Genomic DNA, 13102 nt, shown 5'->3' with positions numbered 1-13102 from the left:
CTCTATTACTTTTCTGGGGACAACCGAAAATTTGTTTTTTTTAACTTTCGCTTTCAACGATAATGCCACGTACCCACGACCGGACTTTCCGGCAGAAAAAGTCAGACGGAATCATTTCATCAGATATTCCGATCGTGTGTGGGCTTCATCAGACTTTTTTCTTTAAAAATTCTAGAAATGGAATATGTGTTAAATCTTTCCGATGGACTCAATTCCTATCGGGAAAACCATTCGTCTGTATGCTATTCCAACGGACCAAATACGACGCAAGGGCAGCTATTGGCTACTGGCTATTGAACTTCCTTTTATAGTCCCGTCGTATGTCATCGCGTTAGAAAGGAACGGACTTTGGTGTGATCGTGTGTGGGCAAGTCCGTTCGGTCGGAACTCCGTCAGAAAGACCGTCAGAGTTTATTCTGATGGGAAGTCCGGTCGTGTGTACGCGGCATAATGGTAAACAAGAGAAATGGAGAGGGGGGGGGATCTCATTCATGGGACACAGACAGCAATACAACCTGCCAGGCTTTCTAATCCTGCTCTACTGTATCCAAAAGTTTTAAAAGATGTCTTTGCCTTTAGTTATACTTTAACCATTCAGCCCAGAAGGATTTACCCCCCTTCCTGACCAGAGCACTTTTTTGCGATTCGGGCACTGCGTCGCTTTAACTGATTGCGCGGCCGTGCGGCGTTGCACCCAAACAAAATTGACGTCCTTTTTTCCCCACAAATAGAGCTTTCTTTTGGTGGTATTTGATCACCTCTGCAGTTTTTATTTTTTGTGCTATAAACAAAAAAATAGCGCCAATTTTGAAAAAAAAGCATTATTTTTTACTTTTTCTATAATGAATATCCCCCAAAAATATATATAAAAAAATGTTTTTTTTCCTCAGTTTAGGCCGATATGTATTCTACTCATTTTTGGTAAATAAAAATTGCAATAAGCATATATTGATTGGTTTGCACAAAAGTTATAGCGTCTACAAAATAGGGGATAGTTTTATAGCATTTTTATTATTTATTTATTTATTTATTTTTTTACTAGCAATGGCGGCGATCAGCGATTTTTGACTGTGACAACGTATCTCATATTTAATTTTTTTTCCTTTTTTTTTCCCTTTACATTTCTTTGGTTACTTCCTGGTTTCTGGCCTAGGCAAATTATGTCATCCCGCCCAGGAACCTTCACAAGGGGATGAGGGGAGTAGAGGGGGAGGGGTTTTCTCAGCTAAGCACACTCTCTTGCATGCTTGAGCTAAGGACAAATGGGTTCCAGGAAGAAAATGCTACATAAATCATCTGCCCTTACTCAAGATGGCCATGGCCAGAAATGCTAGAGAGTTGTTTCTCAGCAAAATAAAGCAGAGACATGGATGGATGGGAAAATTTGCTTTGAATATAAAAAATTAATTAAATAGTGGTTTTGGTTTGTTGTGCTCAGATGCAGCGAAGATCTGCTTTAATACGCAATGCATTGGAACCTATTCGGTATGACCGTGGCATTGGGGAGCAGCATGGGTCTGTTTCCACCTACTCTACTGGTGCGTTGGGGTGCCATTCATTGAAATGCACTGCACAGTATATTGGGATAACATGCTGTAAATCAAGAATTACCACAACCACTCAACACATAGGTCTGAAGGAAACCTGAAGGGTTTAGCCCACCCAAAACTGATATTTATTGGTAGATGGTGGAGACGTAAACCACCTGACAGTCTTGTCTACTTCTTTGGTGAGACCTCTGCGCTGCGTCCCCAGGTCTGCACACCTATTTTGCCCATCACAGGTGGCTTCCACCACCCTGATGTCATTTTTTTAATTTCTTTTACAATATGAAACTTATAGGAGAAGGCGAAACACGAAAAGGTGGGTGGGTACAACCAGAAGAACCAAGTGGGCAAAGCATCAGGAATTATGGTAGAGAGAGCTCCGTGCTGGAGTGCTGCTGAGCTAGCCAGGACCACCTCTGGAGGGAGTCTATTCCACATTTTCACAGCTCTTTCTGTATTTGGAGATAAAATCTCTTTTCCTCCAGATGTAAAGTCTACTCACTTGTCCTCTGTGATGACCTTAAAGTGAATAACTCAACACCAAGTTCACTATATGGACCACTTCTGCATTTATACATGTTGATCATCCCCCCCACTTAATCTCCTCTTCTCGAGAGAGAGAATAAACTCCGTTCCTCTAATCTTTCCTCATAGCTGAGCTCCTCCATACCTCTTATCAGTTTGGTTGCCCTTCTCTGCACTTTCTCCAGTTCCCTGATATCCTTTTTGAGAACTGGTGCCCAAAACTGAACTGCATATTCCAGTTGAGATCTTACTAATAATTTGTACAGGGGCAAAACGATATCTCTCTCTCTGGAGTCCACACCTCTCTTAAAACAAGAAAGGACTTTGCTCACTTTCAAAAAAGGCAACTTGTAATTGCATGCCATCATTAAGCTTATGATCTACCAGAACACCCAGATCCTTTTCCACCATTGACTCCCCCAGTTGTACACCCCATAGCATGTATGATGCATGCATATTCTTAGCCTCCAGTATTAACCATTTATGTATGGAATAAAGGGTATGCTGCAATCAGTTGTACTGAATAAGGGCTGAGTTTGTCCATGTAGATGTAGCGTCACTCACGCTATATACCTTTTATAATGTAATAAGTAAAAGAAAAATTAGGAAGGTGAGCTAAGTTTCCATTTTTTCCCCTCTTTGCTTCTTCATCTGATTTATATATACAGATAGATATAAAGTAGATCTGTACTGCATGTATCTTACTTTGTGGGTTCCCAGCACCTCTTGTAGACTCTGCATTGCAGAAAGATATGAATGGTATTATACCTTGTGCAGTGTACTTTCCTTTTTAACTCAGTAAAGGACATGGGGGAAAAAGACAGTCAAATGAAAAATGTATTGAAAAGATCATAATCCAATTCAACCTTTTTCATCCTTTTCAACACTGAGGAACCCTTGGAAATAAGTAGAAATCAGGTCTCAAGAAGCCCCTACCAGGTTTTTTTTATGTCTACAGCTCACATTACATTAGCATGAATGGAGAGTTAAGATGCAAGAATAAAAAAAAAAGAGGCATGCAACATGCCTTGCGTATTTGACACCATACAGCAATTATTTTCAGTAATAATAATTTAATTAAATTATAATAAAACCCAGAAAAGAAATGCAAAGAGTTAAAGATTTTAGAGTACCTTTACATTGTTGGTTAGTAAAGTGTCCCTTTACGCTACCCCTTGCACCTCTGGTCAGTGAAAGACTTTACATTGATGGTCACTGTCAGTAGAAAAAAGACCACCTGGTGGCCATTGGGAAGAATGCTCCTTACATTAGTGCTTAGTAGAGAAGGGCCCCATTACATCATTGGCAGAAGGCGCCATGTACATGGGTGGCCATTGAGAAGAAAGCTCCTTATATTAGTGTTCAGTAGAGAAGGGCTCCATTACACTGGGGGTCATTGGGAAGAATACTGCTTGCACTGGTGATCATCGAGAAGAATGCTTACATTAGAGCTTAGTAGAGAAGGGCCCCATTACACTGTTGGCCATTGGCAGAAGGCACCATTTACATGGGTGGCAATTGAAAAGAAAGCTCCTTAAATTAGTGCTCAGTAGAGAAGAGCTCCATTACACTGGTGGCCATTGGGAATAATACTGGTTTCACTGGTGGTCATTGAGAAGAATGCACCTTACATTAGTGCTCAGGAGAAGGGCTCCATTACAATGGTGGTCATTGAGAAGAATACTGCTTTCACTGGTGGTCATTGAGAAGAAAGCTCCTTACATTATTGCTCAGTAGAGAAGGGCCCCATTACACTGGTGGTCATAGAGAAGAATACTGCTTGCTCTGGTGATCATCAAGAAGAATGCTCCTTACATTAGTGTTTAGTAGAGAAGGGCCCCATTACACTGGTGGCCATTGGCAGAAGGCATAATTTACATAGATAGCCATTGAGAAGAACGCTCCTTAAATTAATGCTCAGTAGAGAAGGGCTCCGTTACACTGGTGGTCATTGGGAACAATACTGCTTACACTGGTGATTATTGAAAAGAATGCTCCTTGCATTAGTGCTCAGTAGAGAAGGGCCTTATTACACTGGTGGTCTTTGAGAAGAATACTGCTTACACTGGTGATCATTAAGTAGAATGCTCCTTACATCGGTGCTCCAGTTCCACATTACTCCAGAGATTAAAAAAAATAATCCTGCCACTTTAGATAGGCATCTTGGCAAACACAGAATACATGGATATGAGAAACTTGTATTTGAAATGAACACACACAGTGTAATTGAGCCCTTCTACTGAGCACTAATGTAAGGAGCATTCTTCTCAATGGCCACCAGTGAAAGCAGTATTCTTCCCAATGACCACCAGTGTAATGGGGTCCTTCTCTGCTATGGGACAACACAGTGGTGTAGTGGGTAGCACTCTCACCTAGCAGTAACAAGGGTTGCTGGCTCAAATCCCAACCATGACACTACCTACCTGGAGTTTGCATGTTCTCCCTGTTCCTGCGTGGGTTTCCTCCGGGTATTCTGGTTTCCTCCCACATTCTAAAGACATGTTGGTAGGTTAATTAGCTTCTGTCCAAAATTGGCCATAGAATGTGAATTGGGGACCTTAGATTGTGGGTTCCTTGTGGGTAGGGACCAATGAGTGTGCGATGTATGTGCGGAGCTCTATGTAAATTGACAGCACTCTATGGGTACCTTAAATGGATAATATGATAGATGAGCATCTTAATGAGACACAATGTGCAGGGATAGGGACAGTTGTAGACACTCACTCAGGTTGAACTGGATGGACCGGTGTCCTTTTTTTTTTTTTTTCAACCTTACCAACTATGTGACTATGTACACTGGTGGCCATGAAGCAGATGTTCCTTACACTTGTGATCATCGAGAAGAATGCCCCTTACATTAGTGGTCAGTAGAGAAGAGCTGTTTTACACTAGTAGTCAGTGCAAGAAGAGCCTCATGTCACTGGTGATCATTGAGAAGAATGCTCCTTACATTAGTGGTCAGTAGAGACGGGACCAATTAGTTGGTTGAACTAGATGGACTTAACTTTTTTTCAACCAGACTAATGTCCCTCTAACCATGTAACTACACTGGTGGTCATTAAGCAGAATACTCCTTACACTACTTATCATTGCAAAGAATTCTCCTTCCATTGATGGCCTTTGGAGAAGGGCCAATTATTTTGGTGTTCATTGAGAGGAATGCTCTTCACATTGGCGGTCAGTGTGAAGAATGCCCCCTAACAAATGGTCAGCTGGTTGCTGTCAGGTGTAACATATCTGAAAAGAAGAAATTGGTTGAGGACCTCTGGAGGAACCCTAGTTGAGAGGTTTATTTCATTCAATTAAAAGAACAGCAAAGTGTGTTCGATCATCATCAATAAAGCTGGTGTGACCTGTATAAGAGTGACTTTGACTTGAAAAATGCATTGAGTCTTGTTTTTTTTTTTTTTTTTCTGTACCTATGTGCTCTCTGTAAAAGTTGGTTTGGTTCTGTAGGCGGACTCAGGAGCGAATGTCTGTCCATCCGCATCGGTTACGTCCTGGCTTCGACTTCAACCAACAAGTGCAGATGCCACAACCTTTGGGGTCCCGTTACTTGGCTGAAGGGACAGACTGGTAAGTGGATATTCCTGACAAACAAATATTACAATCCTCTGTAGGCAAAGCGATGTATTGGTACGTTGCTGCCTACTTCCGGGTTTACGGTGCGCACATGCCCCAACCCCCCCCCCCCCCCCGGCCGGCTGCCGTTGTCATTGTACACAGCAGGAGCCTGTCAGCAAGTCACAGCCATAGGCCCCTATGTGAAAATAATTATAGAATTTTTTGGGGGGGGGTACAGCGTTGCATGACCGCGCAATCGGCGGTTAAAGTAGCACAGTGCCGAATACCAAAAAATGGTCTGGTCATGAAGGGGGTAAAATCTTCCAGAGCTTAAAGTGATTGTAAACAATCACCTTGTAAAACAATCCATTCAGTTTAAAATATAAATGAAATGCAAAACATTTTTTGTATAGATATCCAAAAAAAAAAAAAAAAAATGATAAATGACTTTTTTCCTTTTTATAAGTGATGACATTTCCAAATGTCCAAAAAGGTCCGGTGTGCATGAGGCCTTACAGCTTCAACTCTTCTGGGAAGGCCGTCCACAAGGTTTAGGCCTCATGCACACTGGACGTTAAAATAACGTTATAAAAACGCCAGTAGCTTTGCAGTGAGTTTTTCAAAAAATTTCAGCTTTTTTTCAACATTTTTGCAATAGTGTTTTTTAGCGTTTTTTTTTTTGCGTTTTTCCGTGTTAGTGTTTTTTTTAGCTTTTCTTAAATTTTATTTTTTTATTTTTATTTTAATGGATCAAAAGCGTTAAACACTGAGCAACGTTTTTGAGCGTTTATCAGCGTTAGAGCGTTTTAACACCCCTTTCACACCAGGGCGTTTTGCAGGCGCTATAGCGTTAGAAATAGCGCCTGCAAAACGCCCTAAAGAAGCTGCACCATTGTCTGTAGTGTGAAAGCCCCGAGGGCTTTCACACTACAGCGGTGCGCTGGCAGGACGTCAGAAAAAAAGTCCTGCCAGCAGCTTCTTTGGAGCGGTGAAGGAGCGGTGTGTTTACCGCTCCTCCACCGCTGCTGCCCATTGAAATCAATGGGGAAGCGCTGTAATGCCGCCGGCAAAACGCCGCTGTTGCGGCATATTGCCAGCGGTTTTAACCCTTTCGCAGCCGCTAGCGGGGGGTAAAAGCGCCCGCTAGCGGCCGAAATGCGCCGCAAATCCGGCGGTAAAACGCAGCTAAAAATAGCGGCGTTTTACCGCCAACGCAAGGTGCGGTGTGGTGTGAAAGGGGTCTTACAGCTGAAAAATGTCTCCTAGAACCCACTCGTTTTTTTGTTTTTTTTTGTTTTTTTTACTGCTCAAAAATGCCACTGCCCAAAACTGCTGATAACAGCCTATGTCTGCATGGAGTTAGCTTCAACTCTTCTGGGAAGGCTGTCTACAAGTTTTAGGAGTGTGTCTATGGGAATGTCTTGACCATTCTTCCAGAAGCGCATTTGTGAGGTCAAGCACTGATGCTGGACAAGAAGCCCTGGCTAGCACTCTATTCATCCCAAAGGTGTTCTATGGGGTTAAGGTCAGGACTCTATGCAGGCCAGTCAAGTTTCTCCACCCCAAAAACTCGCTCATCCACACATATATATGTATGATTTCCCCACACATGTGAGGTATCACCACAAACGTCTGAGTGTGAGAGCAATAATTCTATGGCACTAAGCCCTTGCACACACAGTCGGACATTCCGACGGAAAATGTCCGATCGGACCGTGTTGTCGGATAATCCGACTGTGTGTGGGCTCCATCGGACTGTTTCCGTCGGAATATGCGACCGACAAAGTTTTAGAGCTGGGCTATAAAACTTTCCGACAACATGATCCGATCGGACTTTGTCCGATTGTGTGTAGAGAATTCCAATCGGACAAAGTGCCACGCATGCTCAGATCAAATTCCTAGACCAAAGCTATTGGCTACTAGCCTGAACGTAGTCCCGTCATAACGAAATAACGTCATCACGTTCTGAACAATTGGATTTTCCGACAACTTTGTCCGACCGTGTGTATGCAACACCAGTTTCGGACAAAATCCGATGGATTTGGTTGTCGGAATGTCCGACCATGTGTACAAGGGCTAACTGACAAACTGATAAGCTATAAAGGCTTTTAATAAGTCACCTATGGACAGTTTTAGGTACCGTAGTCTGTCGCCATTTTTTGCGGGGCTGCGCAATTTTAACATGTTCAGTACCGATTTTTTTTTTTTTTGGGGCGCAAAATCTTTTATATTTTATTAAAAAATTAATTTTTATGTTGTGTTTCTGTGCACTATAATTCATTTAAGTGTTTTTTTGTTTTTTTCCCTAAAGAATTTGCATAAATGGCTGCACATATATTAAGTGAATAAGTGGAACAACTACCATTTTTATTCTGCAGGGCCTCTGCTTAAAAATATATATTTTCAAAATATAATTTTCTAGCAACTGCTGATTTTAAACATGTATGTGAAAAATGTAAAAAAAAAAAAAACTCCCCCTGAACAGGAAGAGGTTAAACTTTAAGTAGTTAAAAAAAAAATTCCCCCTAAAAAAAATTTCATAAATGGCTGCACATATATTATGTAACATGAATAAGTGGAACTACCATTTTATTCTCCAGGGCCTCTGCTTAAAAATATATATGTATTACATGCAATTATCTAGTAAAAACTGCAGATTTTAAACATGTATGTGAAAAATGTAAAAAAAAAAGTGGTTAAACATTTTTTTTTCCCCTAAAAAATTTGCATAAATGGCTGCACATATATTATGTGACATGAATAGGTGGAACAGCTACCATTTTATTCTCCAGGACTGCTGCTTAAAAATATATATATTTGCAATTTTCTAGCAAAAACTGCTGATTTTAAACATGTATGTGAAAAATGTAAAAAACAAAACAAAAAACGCCTGGACAGGAAGTGGTTAAAATTTACGTGGATAAACCTTTTGTTTTCCCCTAAAAAATTTGCAACAAGTGAAACAGCTACCATTTTATTCTCTAGGGCCGCTGCTTAAAAAAAATATATATTATATGCAATTTTCTAGCAAAAACCGCTGATTTTAAACATGTATGTGAAAAAAAAAAAATAATAAAATCCCCCTGGACAGGAAGTGGTTAAACTTTATATTGACGTGGTCACAAAGTGAACTATTTAGAATTTTTTTTTTTCTAAAAAAAAAGAATAAAGAAAAAAAAAATTTGAAAAGACTATACATTCCCTTTTAAGAAATTCTTCTGATCGTAACATTTTGGATGAGTTAGCGAAACACCTAATTGGTTACCCCAGCCGGGCTCATTAACATGTGCGCGGGGAGCCAGTAGCTCGCGAAGGTGCAGTACAATACAATGTATGTGCTCGCTACAACATTAAGCCTTTAGCTTCTGTTATAAAACAGATGGAGTTTCCGTTTTCAAACATGATTTACTGGCGCCAGCTGCTCTCGCGCTTTCCATCGCCATGTGTTTACCGTAACAATAGGAGAATTTCTATAACAATCAGTCCTTCAAAAACTTAGAGCAGCCTTTCATGCCTGTCTACAGAACTCCAAACTTTGAGAACCCTGGCTCAATTCTGATATTTTTTTTTATTATTTAAAGCTGAACAAGTGAAATCACGCCAAATAATTCAGTTATGTTTTCATAAATTATGTTTCAAAAATAAATAAATAAATGTAAAAGGTGTATACTGGGGCAAAAAATAAAAATAAATAAATAAATTGTGTGTGTGTGTGTGTGTGTATATGTATGTGTATGTATGTGTGTGTGTATATATATATATATATAATTTGCTGGTCTGCCATAAATCCAATGAGCTCCCTGTCTGAGCTGACAACACAAGTGCCTTTGCTGCACTGAAATCCCAAGCCCTGGTATACAAGGTAAATGCAGCGCTGATAAACTTGGTGATCAGTAAAACGAGTGATATAAAAATTTCATTGAAAAAAACAAGGTGAAAAAAAAAAAGAGAGAAAACTAAAGCAAAGTCCCAAAATTTCGTTATGGAAAAACAAGGTGAAAAAAGAGAACTAAAGTATAGTCCCATTGGGATTAACAAAAAAAAGTAAAAAAATAGAACAATGAACGCACCATCCAAATAAGAGTGATAATTTGCAGTGAGGAAATCCTTCATAGAAGTGCTACCAGCTCCACACCCCGGTGAGACAATCTGCTTACCAGAACACCGTGATCACTGATCAGTCATCTCACCAAACATAGGGAATAATTAGGTCTTCCCAAGACCACTAAAAGGCTACCTGGAAATGTAGCTAGTGCCGATGGTACTCAAAAAACATAAAAAAGAAAAGCTCCCATAGCATAATACTGTACAAAAAGGGTTTAATAAAATAAATAGACTTGCACTTACAAAGGAGAAGCTGTTTGAAAGCGGTACAGTGCTTGTTGGTTAAAAACAGAACCACAACATCTCCAGGAACTTCTGCTCACTTCCTGTGTAGTTTGCCCATCCACCTCCTGCGAGTAAAGGCATCATGACGTCACCGTCATATGGCTCCTCCCTATGTGTTTCGTCACTAGCGGACATCGACTGGGGAAGTTGTCAGCCCTGCCTGCTGAATTACAGAACTCCACCTATGTTCCACCCTTCTCTGACCCCTCTCCACATGCATCCATAGAGGATTTCTCCTAGTAAAACAATGCTGCTGCCTTGACTGCTAAGATCCTGCCCACACACTGCGTGTGTGTGGGGAACGGGCTCTTGAGAGATGTGGTTCTGGGGGCATGCTTACATCACTAGGGGCTGAGCTTTTAGCAGCTGCCCCTGCAAGAATTTTACAATCCTGGTGTTGATGTCACAAGAAGTAATTAAAGTGTCTTGCTACAGGGACAAAGGTACACAGAAAACATAACGTTTAACTAGTTCCTGTCCACGCTATAGCCGAATGACGGCTACAGCACATGCTTACATTGTCGAGAGGGCATCAATGGACTTCCTCCCATGATCGAGCTGTCCTTAGGACACAACTTATCACAGATCGGGGTAAAGGGCCAATCACAGCAGCCCTTTACTATGTGATCGACTGTGTCCAATGAAATGATGGCTGATCATGATGTAAACAAGCCGATTATCGGCATTCCTTTCCTCACGCTGGCGAGGAGAGGAGAACTGGTAACCTGCTTGTGTGAAAGGGACATCTACACTGATAATCAAGGGACTGATTATTAGTGTCCTGATTATCAGTGCAGTCCCATCAGTGCCCACCAGTGCTGCCAATCAGTGCCTCCTCATTAGTGTCACATATCTGTGCCACCTACTAGTGCCTAAGTGCCACCAGTGGCCCTTCAGTGCTGCCTATTAGTACCCATCAATGCCACCTATCAGTGCCACCTCATCGCTGCCCCTCAGTGCTGCCTATCAGTGCCCCTCAGTGCCACCTCATCCGTGCCCATCAGTGCAGCCTATCAGTGCCCATCAGCGAAGGAGAAAAATAACGTGTTTTCAAAATGTTATAACAAACTATGAAACATTTTTTTTTTTTTTTTTTCATTTTTGATGTTTTTTCGTTTGTTTAGCAAAAAATAAAAAACTCAGTAGTGATAAAATACCACTAAAAGAAAGTTCTATGGGGGGGGGGGGGGGTGATAAAAAATTCATAAGGGTACAGTGCTGCATGACCGCGCAATTGTCATTCGAAGTGCGACAGCGCTGAAAGCTGAAAATTGGCCTGGGCAGGAAGGGGGTAAAAGTGCCCAGTAGGCAAGTGGTTAAATGCACCCAGTGGCAATACCTAAATTTGTCCTGGTGTTCTTATTTCCAGTATAAGCAGGGAGAGGGAGGAGCAGCATTAGGGGGCCAGTCAGCTGAGCTGCATGCCCATGTGTTGATTAGTCTGAGCGCGTGCTCATTAGTCTTCTGCTACTCTCCCACTGTCCATTCACAGGCTGGGAGTGGGAAGGTGACCAAGCTTATGGCTATACCTGCAGTAGGAAAAACTCAGGTCACCATCCTGGCTGTGCTGTCTGGTAGGGTTGTGTAAATCTAAGAACTGTGCTTTGTCAGGCTATGCAGCTCTAGCAGGTAAATCTGGATGTTTAGATGTGTGATTGCTGTTCAGCTTCATAATTTTGGCAATTCTTCATTTTATATTTTTTGGAAGCCTGCGCATTTTTTTAGCTCATATTTTTAAAATCTTTTTAATTATGTGTGTTCGGTATTTAGAATGAGCCTTTATTACAGGGCTCAGCCATGACACTCAGATTGCAGACAATGCTGGACGTTCTAATAGGAAAGCCCAGCGTTATCCGTGTGCATTTTGGAAAAATTCTGCAAATAGACTTTATGGGGGTTCATTTACTAAAACTGGAGAGTGCTAAATCTGGTGCAGCTTTGCATGGCAGCCAATCAGCTTTGTTCATTTAAGCTTTGACAATAAATCCTGGAAGCTGATTGGTTTCTGTGCCGAGCTGCACCAGATTGTACACCTAGTTTTAGTAAAACAACCCCATAAAAGACATTCTAGACTTTGCTAGATCCCTCCCCAACTTTTTGGGCTTTGGATATTTAGCGGATTTGGGAAAGAACTTTAGGGCGTTTTTACAGCGCTTTCAATTCATTCCAATGGAGAGGAGCGTTTTTGAAGCGCTTTTTTCAATGCCCAAAAGCTGCTCCAAAGATGCTGCTTGCAGGACTTTTCTCAACGCCCAGCCAGCGCAACGCCTTGGTGTGAAAGGGTCCATTGAGATGCATGGAGAGCATTTTATGAGCGTTTTAATAGCGCTATTTTTAGCGCTAAAACTGCAAAAACGCCCTGGTGTGAAAGGGGTCTAAAAGCACAGCGACTCAGCACCAACTGCCAGTAAGGGGTTGATATGAAATATTCATGTGATTTTTTTTTTTAAATAAGGAAAGTTGCAGGGTCTGCAACCCATTTAAAGAAATGAACCCTTCGGGGAGTATCTCACCAAAAATGAAATTCCTATTACAAAGGATGCCTAGAATTTTACCTGCAGACCTTTTGAGGATGTCGGTATGCCAATTGCAAAAGCAGAAAATGACATTTCTGGGGACATTCTGTACAGGACTCTTTCAGGTTCCCACATTTACATTTTTTTTTTTACCGTTTTTGAAAATTACAGCTGCTGCAGAAATGGAAAGGTCATTTTTAACGACAAACTACAAAATGGCTTGTATGGCATTTTAAATTCTATATTATTATTTTTGACGGGAGATGAATTCCCTTTTAAAGGACGTAGGCATTTACATGTGGGTGGTTTCAAATATTGTGCTTAGTTAGTCAGCAAGGCAGAAAAGTTAGTTTGGGAAATACATGTACAGTTATGAAAACCTTGGTTTGAGAGCGTTTTGCAAGACAAGCTTGATATATAAGTAGCGTCACGGCACAACTGAGCATAAAAGAGAAGAGGGGCGTCTCTAAGTGTAGAAATATGGTTATATTTAATGAAGGTACAACATTTAGCCACTCACTTGGTTGATGATTAACCACTTCAGCCCCGGAAGATTTGGCT

The 13102-nt window shown here is 41.2% G+C and overlaps 1 protein-coding gene across 3 annotated transcripts in view; it reads left to right on the top strand.

The window, feature by feature from the left end:
- ARK2C (arkadia (RNF111) C-terminal like ring finger ubiquitin ligase 2C) overlaps positions 1-13102 on the top strand; it is a 156958-nt gene that overhangs the window by 111329 nt on the left and 32527 nt on the right. For 2 of the 3 annotated variants that reach the window (XM_077463062.1, XM_077463063.1), the window contains exon 3: positions 5529-5648. The exons of the other annotated variant lie outside the window; for it this stretch is intronic. In XM_077463062.1, the coding sequence (XP_077319188.1) occupies positions 5529-5648 (120 nt within the window). The remainder of the gene's footprint in view (positions 1-5528; positions 5649-13102) is intronic. 3 annotated transcript variants of the gene reach the window in all.

The sequence above is a fragment of the Lithobates pipiens genome, unplaced genomic scaffold (assembly GCF_037356315.1).
Source record: "Lithobates pipiens isolate NorthernLeopardFrog02 unplaced genomic scaffold, aLitPip1_a1.2 Scaffold_3, whole genome shotgun sequence".
NCBI classification, from domain to species: domain Eukaryota; kingdom Metazoa; phylum Chordata; class Amphibia; order Anura; family Ranidae; genus Lithobates; species Lithobates pipiens.
Note: the sequence above shows the minus strand (reverse complement) of the source record. Positions and strands in the feature narration are given on the sequence as shown.